Source organism: Lepeophtheirus salmonis, chromosome 9 (assembly GCF_016086655.4).
Source record: "Lepeophtheirus salmonis chromosome 9, UVic_Lsal_1.4, whole genome shotgun sequence".
In the NCBI taxonomy this organism is placed as follows: domain Eukaryota; kingdom Metazoa; phylum Arthropoda; class Copepoda; order Siphonostomatoida; family Caligidae; genus Lepeophtheirus; species Lepeophtheirus salmonis.
Window position 1 is genome coordinate 12491736 of NC_052139.2, and position 15668 is coordinate 12507403.

The 15668-nt window shown below is 32.3% G+C and overlaps 2 protein-coding genes across 2 annotated transcripts; both read left to right on the top strand.

Annotated features, from left to right (window-relative positions):
* The first annotated feature begins 979 nt into the window (after nt 1–979).
* LOC121124435 (uncharacterized) lies at nt 980–1981 on the top strand. The gene is made up of 2 exons (XM_040719587.2): nt 980–1113; nt 1180–1981. The coding sequence occupies exon 2, from the start codon at nt 1206–1208 to the stop codon at nt 1896–1898; it is 693 nt and encodes a 230-aa protein (XP_040575521.1). The 5' UTR covers nt 980–1113; nt 1180–1205; the 3' UTR covers nt 1899–1981.
* A 6151-nt stretch (nt 1982–8132) lies between these two features.
* LOC121124499 (uncharacterized) lies at nt 8133–9074 on the top strand. Its single transcript, XM_040719660.2, has 2 exons — nt 8133–8271; nt 8338–9074. The coding sequence occupies exon 2, from the start codon at nt 8363–8365 to the stop codon at nt 8975–8977; it is 615 nt and encodes a 204-aa protein (XP_040575594.1). The 5' UTR covers nt 8133–8271; nt 8338–8362; the 3' UTR covers nt 8978–9074.
* Nucleotides 9075–15668: the final 6594 nt, after the last annotated feature.

The following is a 15668-nucleotide window of genomic DNA, read 5'->3' on the forward strand; positions in this document are numbered from 1 at the left end:
CGATGAATTTTTTTTTTTTTTTTTCAGTAGACAAACTTATGGCTGTAGTCTAGTTTAAAACAGCTTGCTGAGTTGGGGAGTGTTCTGACTAAGTGTTGGAGAGTTCAGGATACATCTCTGTGAATGATTTTCCCATCCTCTAGCAGAGGTAGACAAAGCTTCAAAAACAAAAATTATACATCGTGCTGCAGTGAAATAACAAACTAGTATATTTGACGCATATGCCTCGCCACTTAATACAAAACTAAATCCTTTATTTACACTTCAGGTCGTGAGAAAAACGATGATCACATAATTTTTCATCAAGCGTGTATGTGAAAAAGTTGAGGCACATGCAAAATATTGATGGGTCAATCTAGTATATTTAAAACAAGTGAACATTTTGCTATTCTTCATAATTTAGGAATTGTAAAATGAAACAAGATATACTTATGATAACATCACTTATTTAAATATATGATGACAACATTTTTCAAAGATTGCTCTATAGGACAGATTTGCGTCTTATTCGAACGCGTCCTTAATATTCCAAATGGAACGTCAAAATTTAGAGACTGAGACATCACTTTTATTAATTATTCAAATGTTCAGCTTTTATTTGAGTCTGAAACACATTTTCAATCATCATAAAGAAATAAAAGGTTCAGCCCATTGATTATTCTATGTAATGGTATAAAATTATCAAGTATTGCTTGACAACAAACTTTATAGGAGGCCATGTGTATGTAATGGTCAAAATTATTGAGGTATAAAAAAACTTATAATGAACGAACAATTATTTTTTTAAACCTGAATTCTATTGACGCTTGTTTTATTTTTTATGAGCACCACCCTTTTGTAAATGGGTTTTAATAAGGAAAATAATAATATGCAGTCATTATTTTGTGCATTCAAATATTTCAGATTATGTAACAAAAGTATTTACTTAAGAATATGAAGGTTTTTTTTTTTTGCTGCATCAACCCTTGGGATTCCCCAGAAAAAGAAAAATTCCAAATAAAGAAGAAAACAATACGTTTTTTTTTTAATACATAGGAATAAGAATAAATTTCTACTATAAAAATGGGTTACCTTCAACTCAAGCCTAACAATTTCTTCATAACCAACGCCAAGGTAAGATCTCTCGTATATTTTTTAAGTAAGGAGAAAATAACTATTGTGTATTTTTAATCATTGTAGAAAGTTATAAAGATCATCATATCGAAATGAAAGGGATTATTTGGATATTAACCTTACTGGGTTGTTGCTTCATGTTTTCTGAAGCACTCCTTCAAGGAGGAAATGGAGTAGGACTCCTTAAACTTGGTCTTGTAAAAGGACTTGTGGCCGGTGCTCTTCTTTCTAATATTGGGGGAAGACAAGGAGGATTTGGAGGAGGAAGACGAGGTGGAGGCCGTAATAATAGAAGACACGGCGGACGATTCGGCGGTGGAAGACTCGGCGGTGGAGGATTCGGTGGTGGAGGATTCGGTGGTGGAGGATTCGGCGGCGGAGGATTCGGGGGTGGAGGACTCGGAGTTGGAGGATTTGGAGGTGGAGGATTCGGTAATGGAGGATTTGGAGGAGTTTTATTACGTCGAAAACGAGCCATCAATGAATATGAAGAAATCCTTTTATCTGCCTCTCAAGAAGACCAAAATGACTGTGCAAAACGATTAGTATGTGAGATTTCAAGTCTTCCACCTACGGCCATGAGTCTTGAGGAAGTTCAAATCGCTAGTGCTTTTAATTCGAATTATTTGGACATCTCAAAAGCCACTGTTGAATTTGAACTTGCTGCACAAATTGGGAAACGTGTTGGACAGGAGCAATGCTCAGTTGTTTATAAAAGATGTCCCTATTCAAGGACTAAACTTATGGAAATGTATAACGAAACAAACGTTGAGGATGAATCCTAATTTTCTATAATTGTATGCACTTTTATAACTAAAAAAAATTATAGCTTAGAAATTAATAAACAATTTTATATATCTAATATAAACAGCCTATTTAAATATATTATCATGAGAAATAGGTACTAAGTAACTCGTAAAAATATACTTTTTCCAAAATATATATAATTATTTTTATATGGATGTACTTTAACATCCACTATTAATATTTCATATAGTATATCTCCTTACGCTCTTACACAAATCCCATTTCTACACATATCATAAAAATAAATATTGCAGGCGTTTACATATAGCGCCTATATATACATTGCACACGCCTGTACTATTTATACATTTTTATTCATTAGATCAAAATATCTTCCTACCCGAATATTCGTTTTCCTATATACATACATTCAGACATTCATACAGACAGAAATACCAACTTTGGATTAACGATAAAGATAATAATTTTTGTAATGAAATCAAAGTTAGTCATTGCACGTTTTAGCTGCAATTTGACTGATATAAATATCCACTACATAATTTAACAGTACATTCAATTAAATATTAATGAAATGTCTATATCTAAAGTGACATGAAACAAAGAATATGTATGTATAAATTAGCCTACGCAATTCCCATTCATTTACCTGTCTATTAATAATATTAGTCCATATTATCGAGTTATATATACGACTTAAGAAATGAACAAAAGCATATTTAACTCTTGTAAAAAAATCCTTATGAAAACATCAAATTGATCTGGGAGTATATTTTTTTTAATAGAGATGCTTTAAAAAGTGAAAAAAATTAATGAGTTTAAGATCAACATTATTGAATGCCAAAAATGTAGAATTGTACAACCTTACAACCAACAAAAGTGAAAACATATTGAAGCCATGGATTATTTATTTCAAAAGGACGTGAATTTGCATACTTGTGGGGCTTCAAACATCAGGATATTCATACCTAAGCATCATTATTTCTTTTTAAATGAAAAGGTTCTCTGAATTTGAACGTTTCTTGTTTGTAGGAAAGAAAATGGCACAAAAAATTTGTAATTACTAAAAAATAAACTTCTGTTGTATTTTATCTCCTTTAAAAATCCACCTCTTGATCTTAATGATCTTAGGTTCGATAATCTGTCGTGTCTAGAGAAGGAAATTTAAATTATATATATTTTTATAAAAAGATTTTGTTGTCCATGAGTCGTGATAAAAATCCGGTGTAAGTTTTTTAGCTCGGCGTTTCTTTGTAATGGACATCTGAAGAATTAATATTCTTTTACTTAGCTTTTGTCATTATTATTTAAATCCTGAGTAGTGACCCTTTTTTTCTACTGCATACAACTATATTCAAAACCTAATTGAACATTTGTGTGTGGCAAGGTTGAGTCTGGCTCAGGTTCAACAGTTCTATCAGTCTCGGTTCTTTCATTTCAACGGTTTCGGTCTTGGTCTGTTTTCTGCTTGAATAGTCTCAGTTCCGTCCCATTTTGTCCTGTCCTTGATATTGGTCTGAAAAAACCTACCAAAAATTAAGGTATTCTCTACATTGTATAATTTTTATTAATATTATAGCAAATTTTTTTCAATTTACCATTTGACTTAGTTTATTAAAAGGTTAAGTACCTTTAAAACACGTGAATATTTTACCATTATGTTTAATTTACGCTTAATTAAAATATTTATTATTTTTGGAACAATTGACCCTTAAAATCCCGGATTAATGGATAATGACATCACAGACATAATAAATTTGGGAAGGCTACAACTCCAAAGTATCATTTTTATATATCTTACTGCAAAATTAGATTTATATTTTTTTTTTCTGTTTTAAACTGGCCTCCTGAATCGATACATAAAATACCCGTCTCCGACCTTGAATCCAACTGCAGTATTTTGAATGTCAAGGACTCCGACTCAACACACAGTTATTTAATAATATATTGTTTAGCCTATATCAGTACTATTGAGTCAATTGAGTTTAGAGACTATAAATTTAGATCTCGTTTATAGCCATAAGTAGTTATTACTTAAATAATTGTGCCAGGTATAAAGAAAATATTTGGAATATAAGATATTTAACAAAATAAACAACAAAATATATCTATTGTTAATACATTCATAATTTTCTGAACATAATTTATACACTCGTAACCGAGAAACAACAATACAAACAATCTCTCACTGCAACGTCACTCATTAATCTGATGACAATACTATTCGCAGGGCTAAGTAATGAACTAGCATGGCTAATGTATATACTCTACCCAACATAACAATTTAACTTAGAGATGTTCGGAAATCGTAATTGTATAGACCAGGGGTCACCAAACTTTTTTTATACGGTGGGCCTGATAACTGAAAAAATGACGAGCACGGGCTGCATAATCATTATTTTATTCAATACTTGCAAGCCGGAACAAAAGCTCTAGAAAAAAAAGAGAGATTCGGTTTGAAATTGCTGGATCAAATCCAGAGAATTGATTTCAAATATTCATCAGTCAATGGACTTCGCATAATTCACTTTTGAAAATGTTTGCTGACAGACTTAAGTTGTTCAAAGGACTGATGCCATAGAGAGCGGCAAAGTTCTTCATTTTGACAAATTCATCATCAAACAAGTAGCATTAAAATACAACAAGTTTTCCTTCTCTGTGTTCCTCTTTCAATAAATCATTTGATTACAAGTCAATGAGCTCCAACTATAGTTCAACTGGTACATCATTATGGTTACAAACGAAAGGGTTCTGTACCAGATTCTGTCAAGATCTCAAAATATCATCAAAAAATGTTGGACTTCAAGTAACAAATAATTTGTTTGGAAAATCGACGTTGATATCTTCGGCGACTGTAGTGCAAAATACTTTGAAGCAGTGAAAATGGGAAAAGTTTGTTCTTTCCAGTTGTGTTTTCTTCAAAATCCCCTAATTATTTTATGAAGATCATTATGGGATTTTATCTTTTACCTAATGTTTTAAGTTAAATTTATTTATGTGGAATATAATGTCTCCCAAAAATGACAGCTTTGACAGCCAGATAGGAGCTGACATTTGTTGATAAGTTCTATCTTTTTCATTGAGAAATACATTTTTTTTGTTTCGGAGGTTGTAAAAACGAACAAGAGTTTACTACAGCTCAGCCCCATGACTGCAGAGTGATAATGATAGTCACAGAAGTCCGAATCAATTTCTTCAAGTAAAGTTGGGAACTGACTGTGATTGAATACATGTCCTCGAATGAAATTCACTACAGAAATGAGTGGATTTTATTCACAAGATGCATTGCTCAGAGTTATTAGATGTTAATGAAAGGAGCAAAAATACAGAAAACTTTGTTCTAATCGTATATAATGTTAGAGTTTTTGGGGTTGATTTTAATCTACGGTTCCTTTTTATATGTATCACACTTGCATTATATGCAGGCTTGTACCCGTTCATTTTTTCCCGTTCAATCGTTCATTTTGAAAAAACTTTCCGTTCGCCATTCATTCGTTTATTTTTCCCTTTAATTCCTTCGTTTTTCCTACTGTATGTTTTCTTTTTATAAGTATCGCACTTGTATTATATGATGCACTTTTATACCCGGCAATATATACAGTTCCTTGGTGTCAAGGAACAGACAAGCATTACTTTAATAGTATAGAAAACAACTTTCCAACAAATCCTCAGTTAATTTTCTGTTTTCCATAAGCACACTCTCAAGTATTTCCTCCATATTTCATACATCGGAAGATGTACTCACAAACTCAACACTTTCAAGGACTCAAAAGAAAAGTGGTTCCACTATAGAATGGCTACTTCAACCCTTTTTACGAATAAGATAAAAATTCTGTCGGGCCAGTCTAAAGACTCCTAGACATCTGTATTCGAATTGCTAAAAAGGTTTCTCGTAATGTCACCGCTACACAAAGATTTCACTTCAAAATAGAGTACCTAATCATGAAAGTGTTATTTATTCTTTACGCATCAAGAAGTAAGAACTCTTGCATACCTATTCAAACAACATATTACTGCCTAAGGGAATAACCTAATTTTTATTATTTACAATTATCATGTGGTTATATATAAATATCTATCCATTTTATAATCATTTTAAGTTACGTTAATCTGTAAGAAAAGTTCTGATACCATTTTTTTAAATTTTTTTTAATAAAGTAAATATGACATTCCAGCATTTTGGAAAGAAAATTTAATCTTGTTGCCCAACTATTTAAATACTCTATTTTCGAATTAAAATTATACATATATTATGTATATATGTAACTTTTTGTATTTGATTATAATCATTTTATTTCTAGTTGCATAAGAATTAAGCAGTTGCAAATTGTTGCATCTTTCTACAGCAATGTTAATCTTTTGTATTCAATTACAAAAAAATACAGATAAAGGGTCAATTGGTCTCAAAAAATGTGTTCTGAGTTTCTTTTCTTCACCTATTTAACGTATACACATAAAATACATTAATTAGGGTTGTATTTGTTCTTAATATGGGACTTAAAATGGGTCCAGCCCCATCTTTTACCCTTTTATAGCTCCTTAAAAAGGAATCAATTTACAAATATTATAGTAAATTATTTCAGTTTACCAGTTGAATTAGTTTTGTAATTTGTATTAGGTTGAGTCATAAAGAATTTGAATTTCCTATAAAAACTTGATTCTTTATAAAAACGCTAAAATGCTAAATAGTAACCCTGGGATGCTATTACATCGTAGAAGCGGTTTCTTAACTTGTTCAAAGAGTTCTTCTTCTACACCTTTTACATCGACCGCAGCACTCCAGACGGAACCTCCTCAGAGCCGTCAAACTGACCTCTCGGAGTAGATATTTCATCTTCTTGAACAAGAAACGGTTATTCAGATATTGGTTGGCCCTATAAGGGAGCTGTTTCACACGCCAGGCCACTCTATTGGTAATAAAGTCATGCGTATCCTTCTCTGCGTGAGAATATTCAGATTCAAGAGCTGTTTATATCCTGGATCGTCTGTCAGGATCTGTTGCAACTTTTTGAGTACTCAGCCGAGTTTTGTAGTCGAGCCCGGGGATTATCTAAGCAATCTTTCCTCTGTAGAGTGAGAGTGACAACCTCATGACTGATTTTCTCGTCTTCCAGCGGAGGTATACATAGCTGCAAAAAGAAATGAATAACTAATACGTTTCACGCACATGCCTTAACACTTAGTACCAAAATGAAATAAACTTTAGGGTGTGATAAAAACGATGATAACATAATTTTTCATCAAGCCTGTAGGGGAAAAAAGTTATGCACTCGCAAATTGTTTATGGCTCAATTTATTATATTCAAAATACGTGAATATTTTCCCATTGTTCATAATTTGGGGCTTATTAAAGTTTGAATAATGTCTCTTATAATTAAAGAAGATTGATTTAAGATAACGTCACTGGTACAAAATCTATGATGACATAATTTTTCAAAGATTGTTCAATGGGACGGATTTTGTTTTTGATTGCCACTCGTCTAGTGTTGGATCAGTCCCAGGACTAATCCCTAATACATCAGTCTTTCAGTTCTGTAGTCCTAACTAACTTTTATTTTATTTACTCATAGCTGAAATGGAAGAATATAGGAACTAAGAAGATGATGAAAAAGGTAATGAATTATGATGTAACTTCAGCTAGTCAATCAACGTAGTTAGTAATGTAATTTTAGCTGATGTAGTTTTTACAAAAGACCGATAAGGACAGGTGCTAGGACTGGCAAATTTTATTAAGGCCTGACTGATAGCACTGCAGTCTTTTTAGTCTTTTCTAGATCGATACAACACCAAATACGTCCATACAGAATGTCAAAATTTGGAGACTGACAAATCACTTTTATTCATTATTCAAAAATTCAGCCTTTATTTATGACTGAAACACATTTTAATCATCATAAAGAAATAAAAAAATTTACTCATTGATTATTCTATTGAATGGTATTGAGTCTATCAAGCATTGCTTGACAACAAACTTAATACGAGAACATGTGAATGAAATGTTCAAGATTATTGAGGTATAAACAAAGTTACAATTATTTCTTTTTTTAAACAAAAGAACTTGAATTTTGTTAATGCTTGTATAAATTTTATGGGTATCGCCTTTTGTAAATCGGTTTTAATAAAGAAAATATTAGTATATACTTTTTGGTTGACGATATACAAATATTTCAGACTATGTTGTAAATATCTACTTTTAAATAAGAAGATTGAATTATTCTTTGTCTTTGACCACATCTACGTTTGGGATTCCCAAGAAGAATAAAAATTTCTAATAAAAAAGAAAACGATACGTCTTTTTTTTTCTTTAATAATTAGAAATAAAAATAAATTTCTACTATAAAAATGGGTTACCTCTCACTCAAACCCAATAGTTGTTTCATAACCAAAACCAAGGTAAGATCTTTCTTAGATATTTTCAGTGCGCAGAAAATAACTATTGTAAATTTTTAATCATTGCAGAAAGTTATAAGTAAATCAAATCGAAATGAAAGGGATTCTGTGTATATTAACCTTACTGGGTTGTTGCTTCATGTTTTCCGAAGCACTCCTTGGTTCTGGAGTGGGACTCCTTAAACTTGGTCTTGTAAAAGGATTTGTAGCCGGATCTCTTCTTTCTAATATTGGGAGAAGACGAGGAGGATTCGGAAGACGAAGATTCGGAGGTGGAAGATTCGGAGGAGGAGGATTCGGCGGCGGATTCAGTGGTGGATTTGGTGGTAGATTCGGTGGTGGAGGATTCGGTGGTGGAGGATACGGCAATGGAGGATTATTGTTTCGTGGAAAACGAGCCATCAAGGAATATGAAGAAATCCTTTTATCTGCCTCTCAAGAAGACCAAAATGACTGTGCAAAACGATTAGTATGTGAGATTTCAAGTCTTCCACCTACGGCCATGAGTCCTGAGGAAATTCAAATCGCTAGTGCTTTTAATTCGAATTATTTGGACATCTCAAAAGCCACTGTTGAATTTGAACTTGCTGCACAAATTGGGAAACGTGTTGGACTGGAGCAATGCTCAGTTATTTATAAAAGATGTCCTTTTCCAAGGGCTAAACTTATGGAAATGTATAACGAAACGAACGTTGAGGATGAGTCCTAATTTTCGATAATAAAACTAAAAAAATTATAGCTAAGAAATTAATAACGAAATATATATGTAATATAAACAGCCTACTGAAATATATTATAATGAGAAATAGGTTTGAAGTTACTTGTAAAAACATACTTTTGGATTGATTGTTGTTTTTGTTTCTAATAAATACCAAGTTTGACAAAAAAAAACTTTTATGGTAGATAGTAATATTCATAAAGGTAACTCTATCACACCTGTTCTAAGCAGATAAGATATAAATTTTCCCACCTTATTTTCCAGATCAAAAGCTACACTTCCAAACTTTTGTAAATACTATACATTCGGATCAGATCCATAAGATTGCTTTAATTCCTTTTTGGTGATAAAGACCGGTCAACAGTTCAAAAAGACTCAGTATGACATCATTTGATGGATTTAGTAACCAAGTACACATTTTGGAAATGACACTATCCAAAATTGAAAAAAAAAATCCTTTTGATTTATTCTTTTTGACTTGAAGCAGGAGTGTTGATCTTATATTTATGTAATCAAGTCCTTCTTGGAACACATTCTCCTCTTCCAACTCTCATACAGAACTGAAGAATGACCAAATACCACGAATCAAAAATTTGATGCATCCCACTTCTCATCTTCCAACACCTTATACATTTTTGACGAGCCAGAAGAAATATTTGGATCTCCCTTTTATAGTTTCACTGAGATACCCTTCAGCAGTTTCTTAGAGATATATGGGATACACAGTTTTCAAAGGTTCTGATGGAAGCAACTATTGCCTAAGCACGGGAGAGAGTTTATCGATTCAAGTAGTAGGACTCCTCCAGTAAAGATTTGTTCTCTATCGTCCCAGTACATCTGAGGTATGACCATAGTTTCAGAAGAAGAAACAAGACTCTTTGGGTCACCAAGGAAGTTTTCCATCCTATCAAATCTTTCACCCAAGTAGACCATTTCATTAGAGTATTCAATGCGATATTTTTTTTCTATTGATATTTCCTTTGAGTCTCTTTAGGAAACGCGGTCTAGGGCAGTAGATGGTATACTTACTTTTTTTATTTCAAGGTGCAGATTTAAAATAATATATACCATATCAATGAATGGCCTATCGTCGTAAAAACATTATTTTTTCCTCGTATCTTAATATTTCCTAACTGTACTTATAATTTGTTTAGTAATTTTCTTAACTTATTTTCTGTTTGAATCTTCTTATTGTTTGGGGGAAGGGCTATTGCCCCAAATCCTCCCCCCCCCCCTATCTACGTGAAACCTGCTGAGGATTTGCTATGGAGATATAATTGTAAGTCCTTGTTGGTCTCTTAGAATTGAGTATCGACATTGGAGTAATTTTTGCCTTATTTCCTTATCGCCCTCCTCCCTTGTCACAGCAGATTGAAGCGGATCTCCTCAAAAACATTTTTCAAATTTTTAGGGTTACCATATTTATTTTTGAATTCTTTTTTTTTAGCATGCTCATCATTAGATACTATTTTCATCACTACTGATGCGTACTTTTGTCTGAAGGAGCTTACACTGAAGGAACATGAATTCTGAAAAATTGTTGTCATATTCGTAAACATTCGTAGATGCATTCACCCTTAACCCAAATCGTTCTCCGAATATTTTCCGACACATTTATCACCCTAGACGCTTGGGAGCCAATGATCTTTCAAAATACAGATGAATCAATGTAACATCTTCTGATTTTGCGTGGAATCACTAACAAAAAAATCATTACATCTTCCAGGACAGAACCCGAATTGAGTTTTTGGAAACTTGTTATTTATAATCGCTGTTAGTCTTTCTCTTATACACACAGATTAAATTTTAGACTCAGTTTCGATTAGTGTTAATGGTATTGTCTTTTTCTTTTTTTTTTTGGTATTAAAATTATATAACCCTTTTTTCGATTGTTTGAGAGACCTGGGACAAGAAATGAATTGTTGAAGAGTTTTGCAAGGTATACGGTTAATTGTGGAAAATTCTTGTGAAATTCAGCTGTGAGTCCGGTTATACCTGCAGATTTTTTTACCTTAATTTTTTTAGATATATATTCCCAGATTTTCAATGGTGTAAATATCTTTGTCAGACCCCTCTACTCTTTTTCACAGGTATCAAATTTTCCTTTTTGGCTTTTCTCTCAGTCTATTTCTTGACTGTATATAAGCGTTTATAAAATTTCATAATGAATTTAATTTTCTGGTCTGTGGTGCATTTTCAGTCTCAATGATACTGAGTATATCAATTCGATTAGTTTTTCTATTTTTTTAATGGATTTAAATTTTTTTAATTTATATTTTCATTTAAAGTACGGGTTCTAATTCAGTCACCTTACATTGTTTAACAGTGATTAACGTTTCTAAATCTTCTCATAATATACGGTCTTCTTTCTCTTCCAATTATTTTTGATCGATCTCTTCTCTTCTTTGCCTCAGTCTTAACAACAAAAATTAAAGTTATTTTTGGGGTCTTGTAAAAAAGACTTAATATTTAATACAGTCCATCCAGAATTTATATCTTGATAAATGTCCTCAATTGCATTGGGGATTTCCAGGGAAGCATTAAGGCCTTATCTGTTGATCGATGGGTAGATACGAAGTTATATTTTTGAATTTTCCAAAAACTGCTACTGAAGTGTCTTCAAACTTTTTTTTATTGTGGGCCTCATAACGGAAAGAATGACAAACACAAGCCACATAATCATTCTGTTCAATACTTGCAAGCCAAGACAAAAGCTCTGGGGAAAAAAAGAAAAACTAAGTTTAGCATTTCATGTTAACCATGGGGGAGAGGTGTGCAACAACGACAAAAAAAAACATCTTTATATAAGGAAAAAATTATCAAAGAATTGATGTTAGCAAAAAGATAGTTACATCAGACATAGTGGGCACGAATCTTAATGTTACAAACTAATTAGCAAAAATGATTAGTGAGATTTGTGATACTGACGTTTGGCTTTCAAGGTATCCTCAATGTTCGGTTTGGAATTACTAGATCTGATCAAGAGAATTACACTCAAATGTTCATCTATCAATCGCCTTCGATGTACTTACTTCACATTATTCACTTTTGAAAATGTTTGCTCACAGACATAAGTTGTTGCAAACACTGACGCCATACTAGCAGCAAAGTTCTTCAGTTTCAGAAATTCAAAATCTGGTAAGCAGCATTCAAATGCAATAAGTCTTCCTTCTCTGTACTTCTCTTTCAAGAAATCATTTGCAAGGTTGTGTTCAGGTTCAGCGGTTCTATCGGTTCCGGTCTCGGTTCTTTCATTTCAAAGGGTTTGGTCTCATTCTCGATTCGGCTTTATCAGCCTTGATTCCGGTCTTTGGTCTCAGATTTTGTTTAATACAGGCTCAGCTCGGTAACAGGCACCTGAAATATGTGGCGTCGCTAGAAAACTTGAACCCAGAAAATGTTATTCGATACAAACAGGACCAGGGACAAACAGAATGCGTAGTGCAACAAGTTCCAGTGGGGGTCCCCGAAAACTAAGGCTGCTGAAGACAATGATTTACATAGTAAAGTTTGGGAAACCCTGGCTTGAGAAATATTATAGTTATCATAAGACAGGACGCCGACAAGATTAGTAGTAGACCTGGATCAATAATCTATTCCATCCCTCCTCTTTTTCATTTATACCATCTGATGCCTAATACCACTTTTCTAGATCCATAAGAAGCCCTTAGCTATTTGGAACTTAGATACAACTGAATCATTAAAAAAATCATTGGAAAAAGCTCCAATTATTCAAAAAAAAAAACACCTCAGAATATTGAATTATTGATTAAAGATAATCTATTTTTAATAATATATATTGTATTTTCACTATATATTCTATATAGGAACTAAATCACAAGAACCAAGACTGTTATGCAATATATTGCGGTCTTGGATCCAGTCTTGATTCGACTTGTCGGTTCCGGTTCTAGCAGTTGAAGAACCGGAACCATTTGAAAGGCTAGAGCCATAAGAGCAAAACCTTTGTCGGTTGTTTGCAAGTGAATGAGGTCTAACTGTAGATTAACTGGTACATCATCAAGGTGACAATCAAAGTATTCTGGAACAGAAAAATAACTCTCAATCTGTCAAGATCTGGAAATCCCTTCAAAAAATGTTCCTTCTAGTCCGAAATAAATTGTTCGGAAAATCGAGGTTAACATCTTCCACGACTGTAGAGTAAAATTCTTTGAAGCAGCGAAAATGGGAAAAGTTTTTTTCTTTTTAGTTGTGCTTGAAAAAATTACAGATTTCTCTGAAATCCCCTGATAATTCTATAAAGATCACAGAAGAGGTTTTCCTTTTTTTTTCATTTTAATGTTCCTTTAATTGATGAGATGGAGTTGCACAGGTTAAGACTAAATAAACATTATAATATTACATTTACTCCATCTAACTTAAGAATCTTGGGGTATGTCCATATATATAAAGTATATTTATTTCTCTAGAAATAACCGGGGCGTGAACCTACACACATTGAATTCAATATCACACTTGTATATATCAATGTAGTAGAAGCAGCACCCAACAATGTCTACAGTTTTTAGGGGCCGAGTAACAGATAAACTTTAATTTAATAGTATAGAAGATAACTTTCCAACAAATCCTCAATTACTTTCTCTCTTTCATAAGCACACTCTCAAATCTTTCCTCAATATTTAAATGTTCTCTCCTAAATAATACAGATAACAGCTTGATAAATTAAACAATATTGTTCAGGTTGGCAATAACAACAAAACTCGCATGTCTTCTATTTTAATATGAGACGCTGAATTTGAACAAAAAATTAGGAAAAACATCGACAGTTCACAAAAAAATATATTGTTAATTATTATAGTAGTTATAGCTCAACAAAAAAACTCACACGCCAAAAAATTCTTTGGATTTACAAACCCAAATATTTGTAGTCTCCTTTTCTTTTCTAATTATTCTTTTCTTTTGAATTTTAAAGAAAAACGAGTAAAAACATCGACAGTTGACAAGAAAATACATTAGGAAAACAACACGGATTTTTGCAAAATTCGTCCTAGTCACATTCTTTTTTACCCCTGCCAACAAAGTTGTTGTCTCTGTAAGGCGTAATAAAGTTAAAGAAAGTTATTTAATTGGATCATTTTTTTTCTTTAATTTCTTCGTTTTTACTACTGTAGATTTTCTTTTTATAAGTATCACACTTGTATTATATGATGCACTTTTATACGCGGCAATATATACAGTTCCTTGGTGTCAAGGAACAGGCAAGCATTACTTTAATAGTATAGAAAACAACTTTCAAACAAGTCCTCAGTTATTTTTCTGTTTTCCATAAGCACACTCTCAAGTGTTTCCTCCATATTTCAATGTTTTCTCCTCAAGAATAAAAGAATAATGATAACAGCTATATAAAATAAAATATATAACACTTTTCTGGTTGCCAACAACAGCAAAACTCTCACCCCAAAAACATCTTAGGATTTACAAACCGAAATATTTGTAATCACCTTTTCTTTTTTTAATATGAGGCGCTGAATTTTAAAGAAAAACAAGTATAAACATCGACAGTTGACAAGAAAATACATTGTAAATTAGTTCAAAAGAAAACAACACGCATGTTTGCTAAATTTATCCTAGTTGGATTCTTTTTTCACCCCTACCAACAAACTTTTTGTCTCTGTAAGGCGTAGGAAGGTTATATAAGGTAAAAAGATACTTGAGAATTCATTTACAGCACACCTATTATTATTTATTATTTTTTCAAGCCAGACAAATATATTTATAGAGTAGAATAAGTAGTATATTTGCGTGTTTGTTCTATTACAACTCCACTACAAAGGGGACGTTGACCCTTTTTAGCATCGTTACAAGGAAATAAACTGGATTTGAAAGATTTAATTTGTAACATTTATAGATGCTACATGCTTTTTTGATGTTCTTTTAATTAGTCAGATGAGTCAAAATTATCATATTCCATTTGCTCCATCTCACCAAGGAATTGTCTTTGAAGTCCATTAAGTATTCTTCTTTCTCTAGGAGTAACCGGGATACGAACATACGCACATTAAGTTCAAGAGAATCATTTTTCCCGGGCGCGTTGTCTTTTGATACTACACGGAGATCCCTGTACGACTACGTTATTAAATTTTGTATAAAGTAAAACTGGCTACAAAAAAACTAATTTTAATACAAGTCTTCCTCTTTCATGTACAGCAAAGAATGTCAAATTATCGTTTTCACTCACAACTTATACAGTTGTTTCTTATTACTTAGGCCTGGTCAACTCAGGGACGTTGGATATTTATCAAATTTTTATAGGGAGTAGCAACATAACTTACTTTTTCCAAAAGACAATAGTAGAACAAATTTTGTAAATCACAAAAGTTTTATTTTTGTTTTATAAGAATAGTATAAAATAACTGTTCATACTCTGAATAAACCAAATTTTGTTGTTTTAATACGTGGTGATTTTTGTGTTTCTCCAGAAATCATCCTCATTAAGAGGTTTAAGAGGGGTATTTATTTTATACAAAAACATCCTTAATTTAATTTATAGCATGGTTGGTTTTGAGTTTGTGGATAATTAGTTGGATAAGTAATTAGTTATTAGCAATTCCTTAAAATGTTTAAAAATGTTGATTTTACAGAAAAACATCCGTTTCCAAAGACTAGATTACTAAATATTACGCAAATTTAGAATCCTTGTATAATTTCAAATCTTATGGGA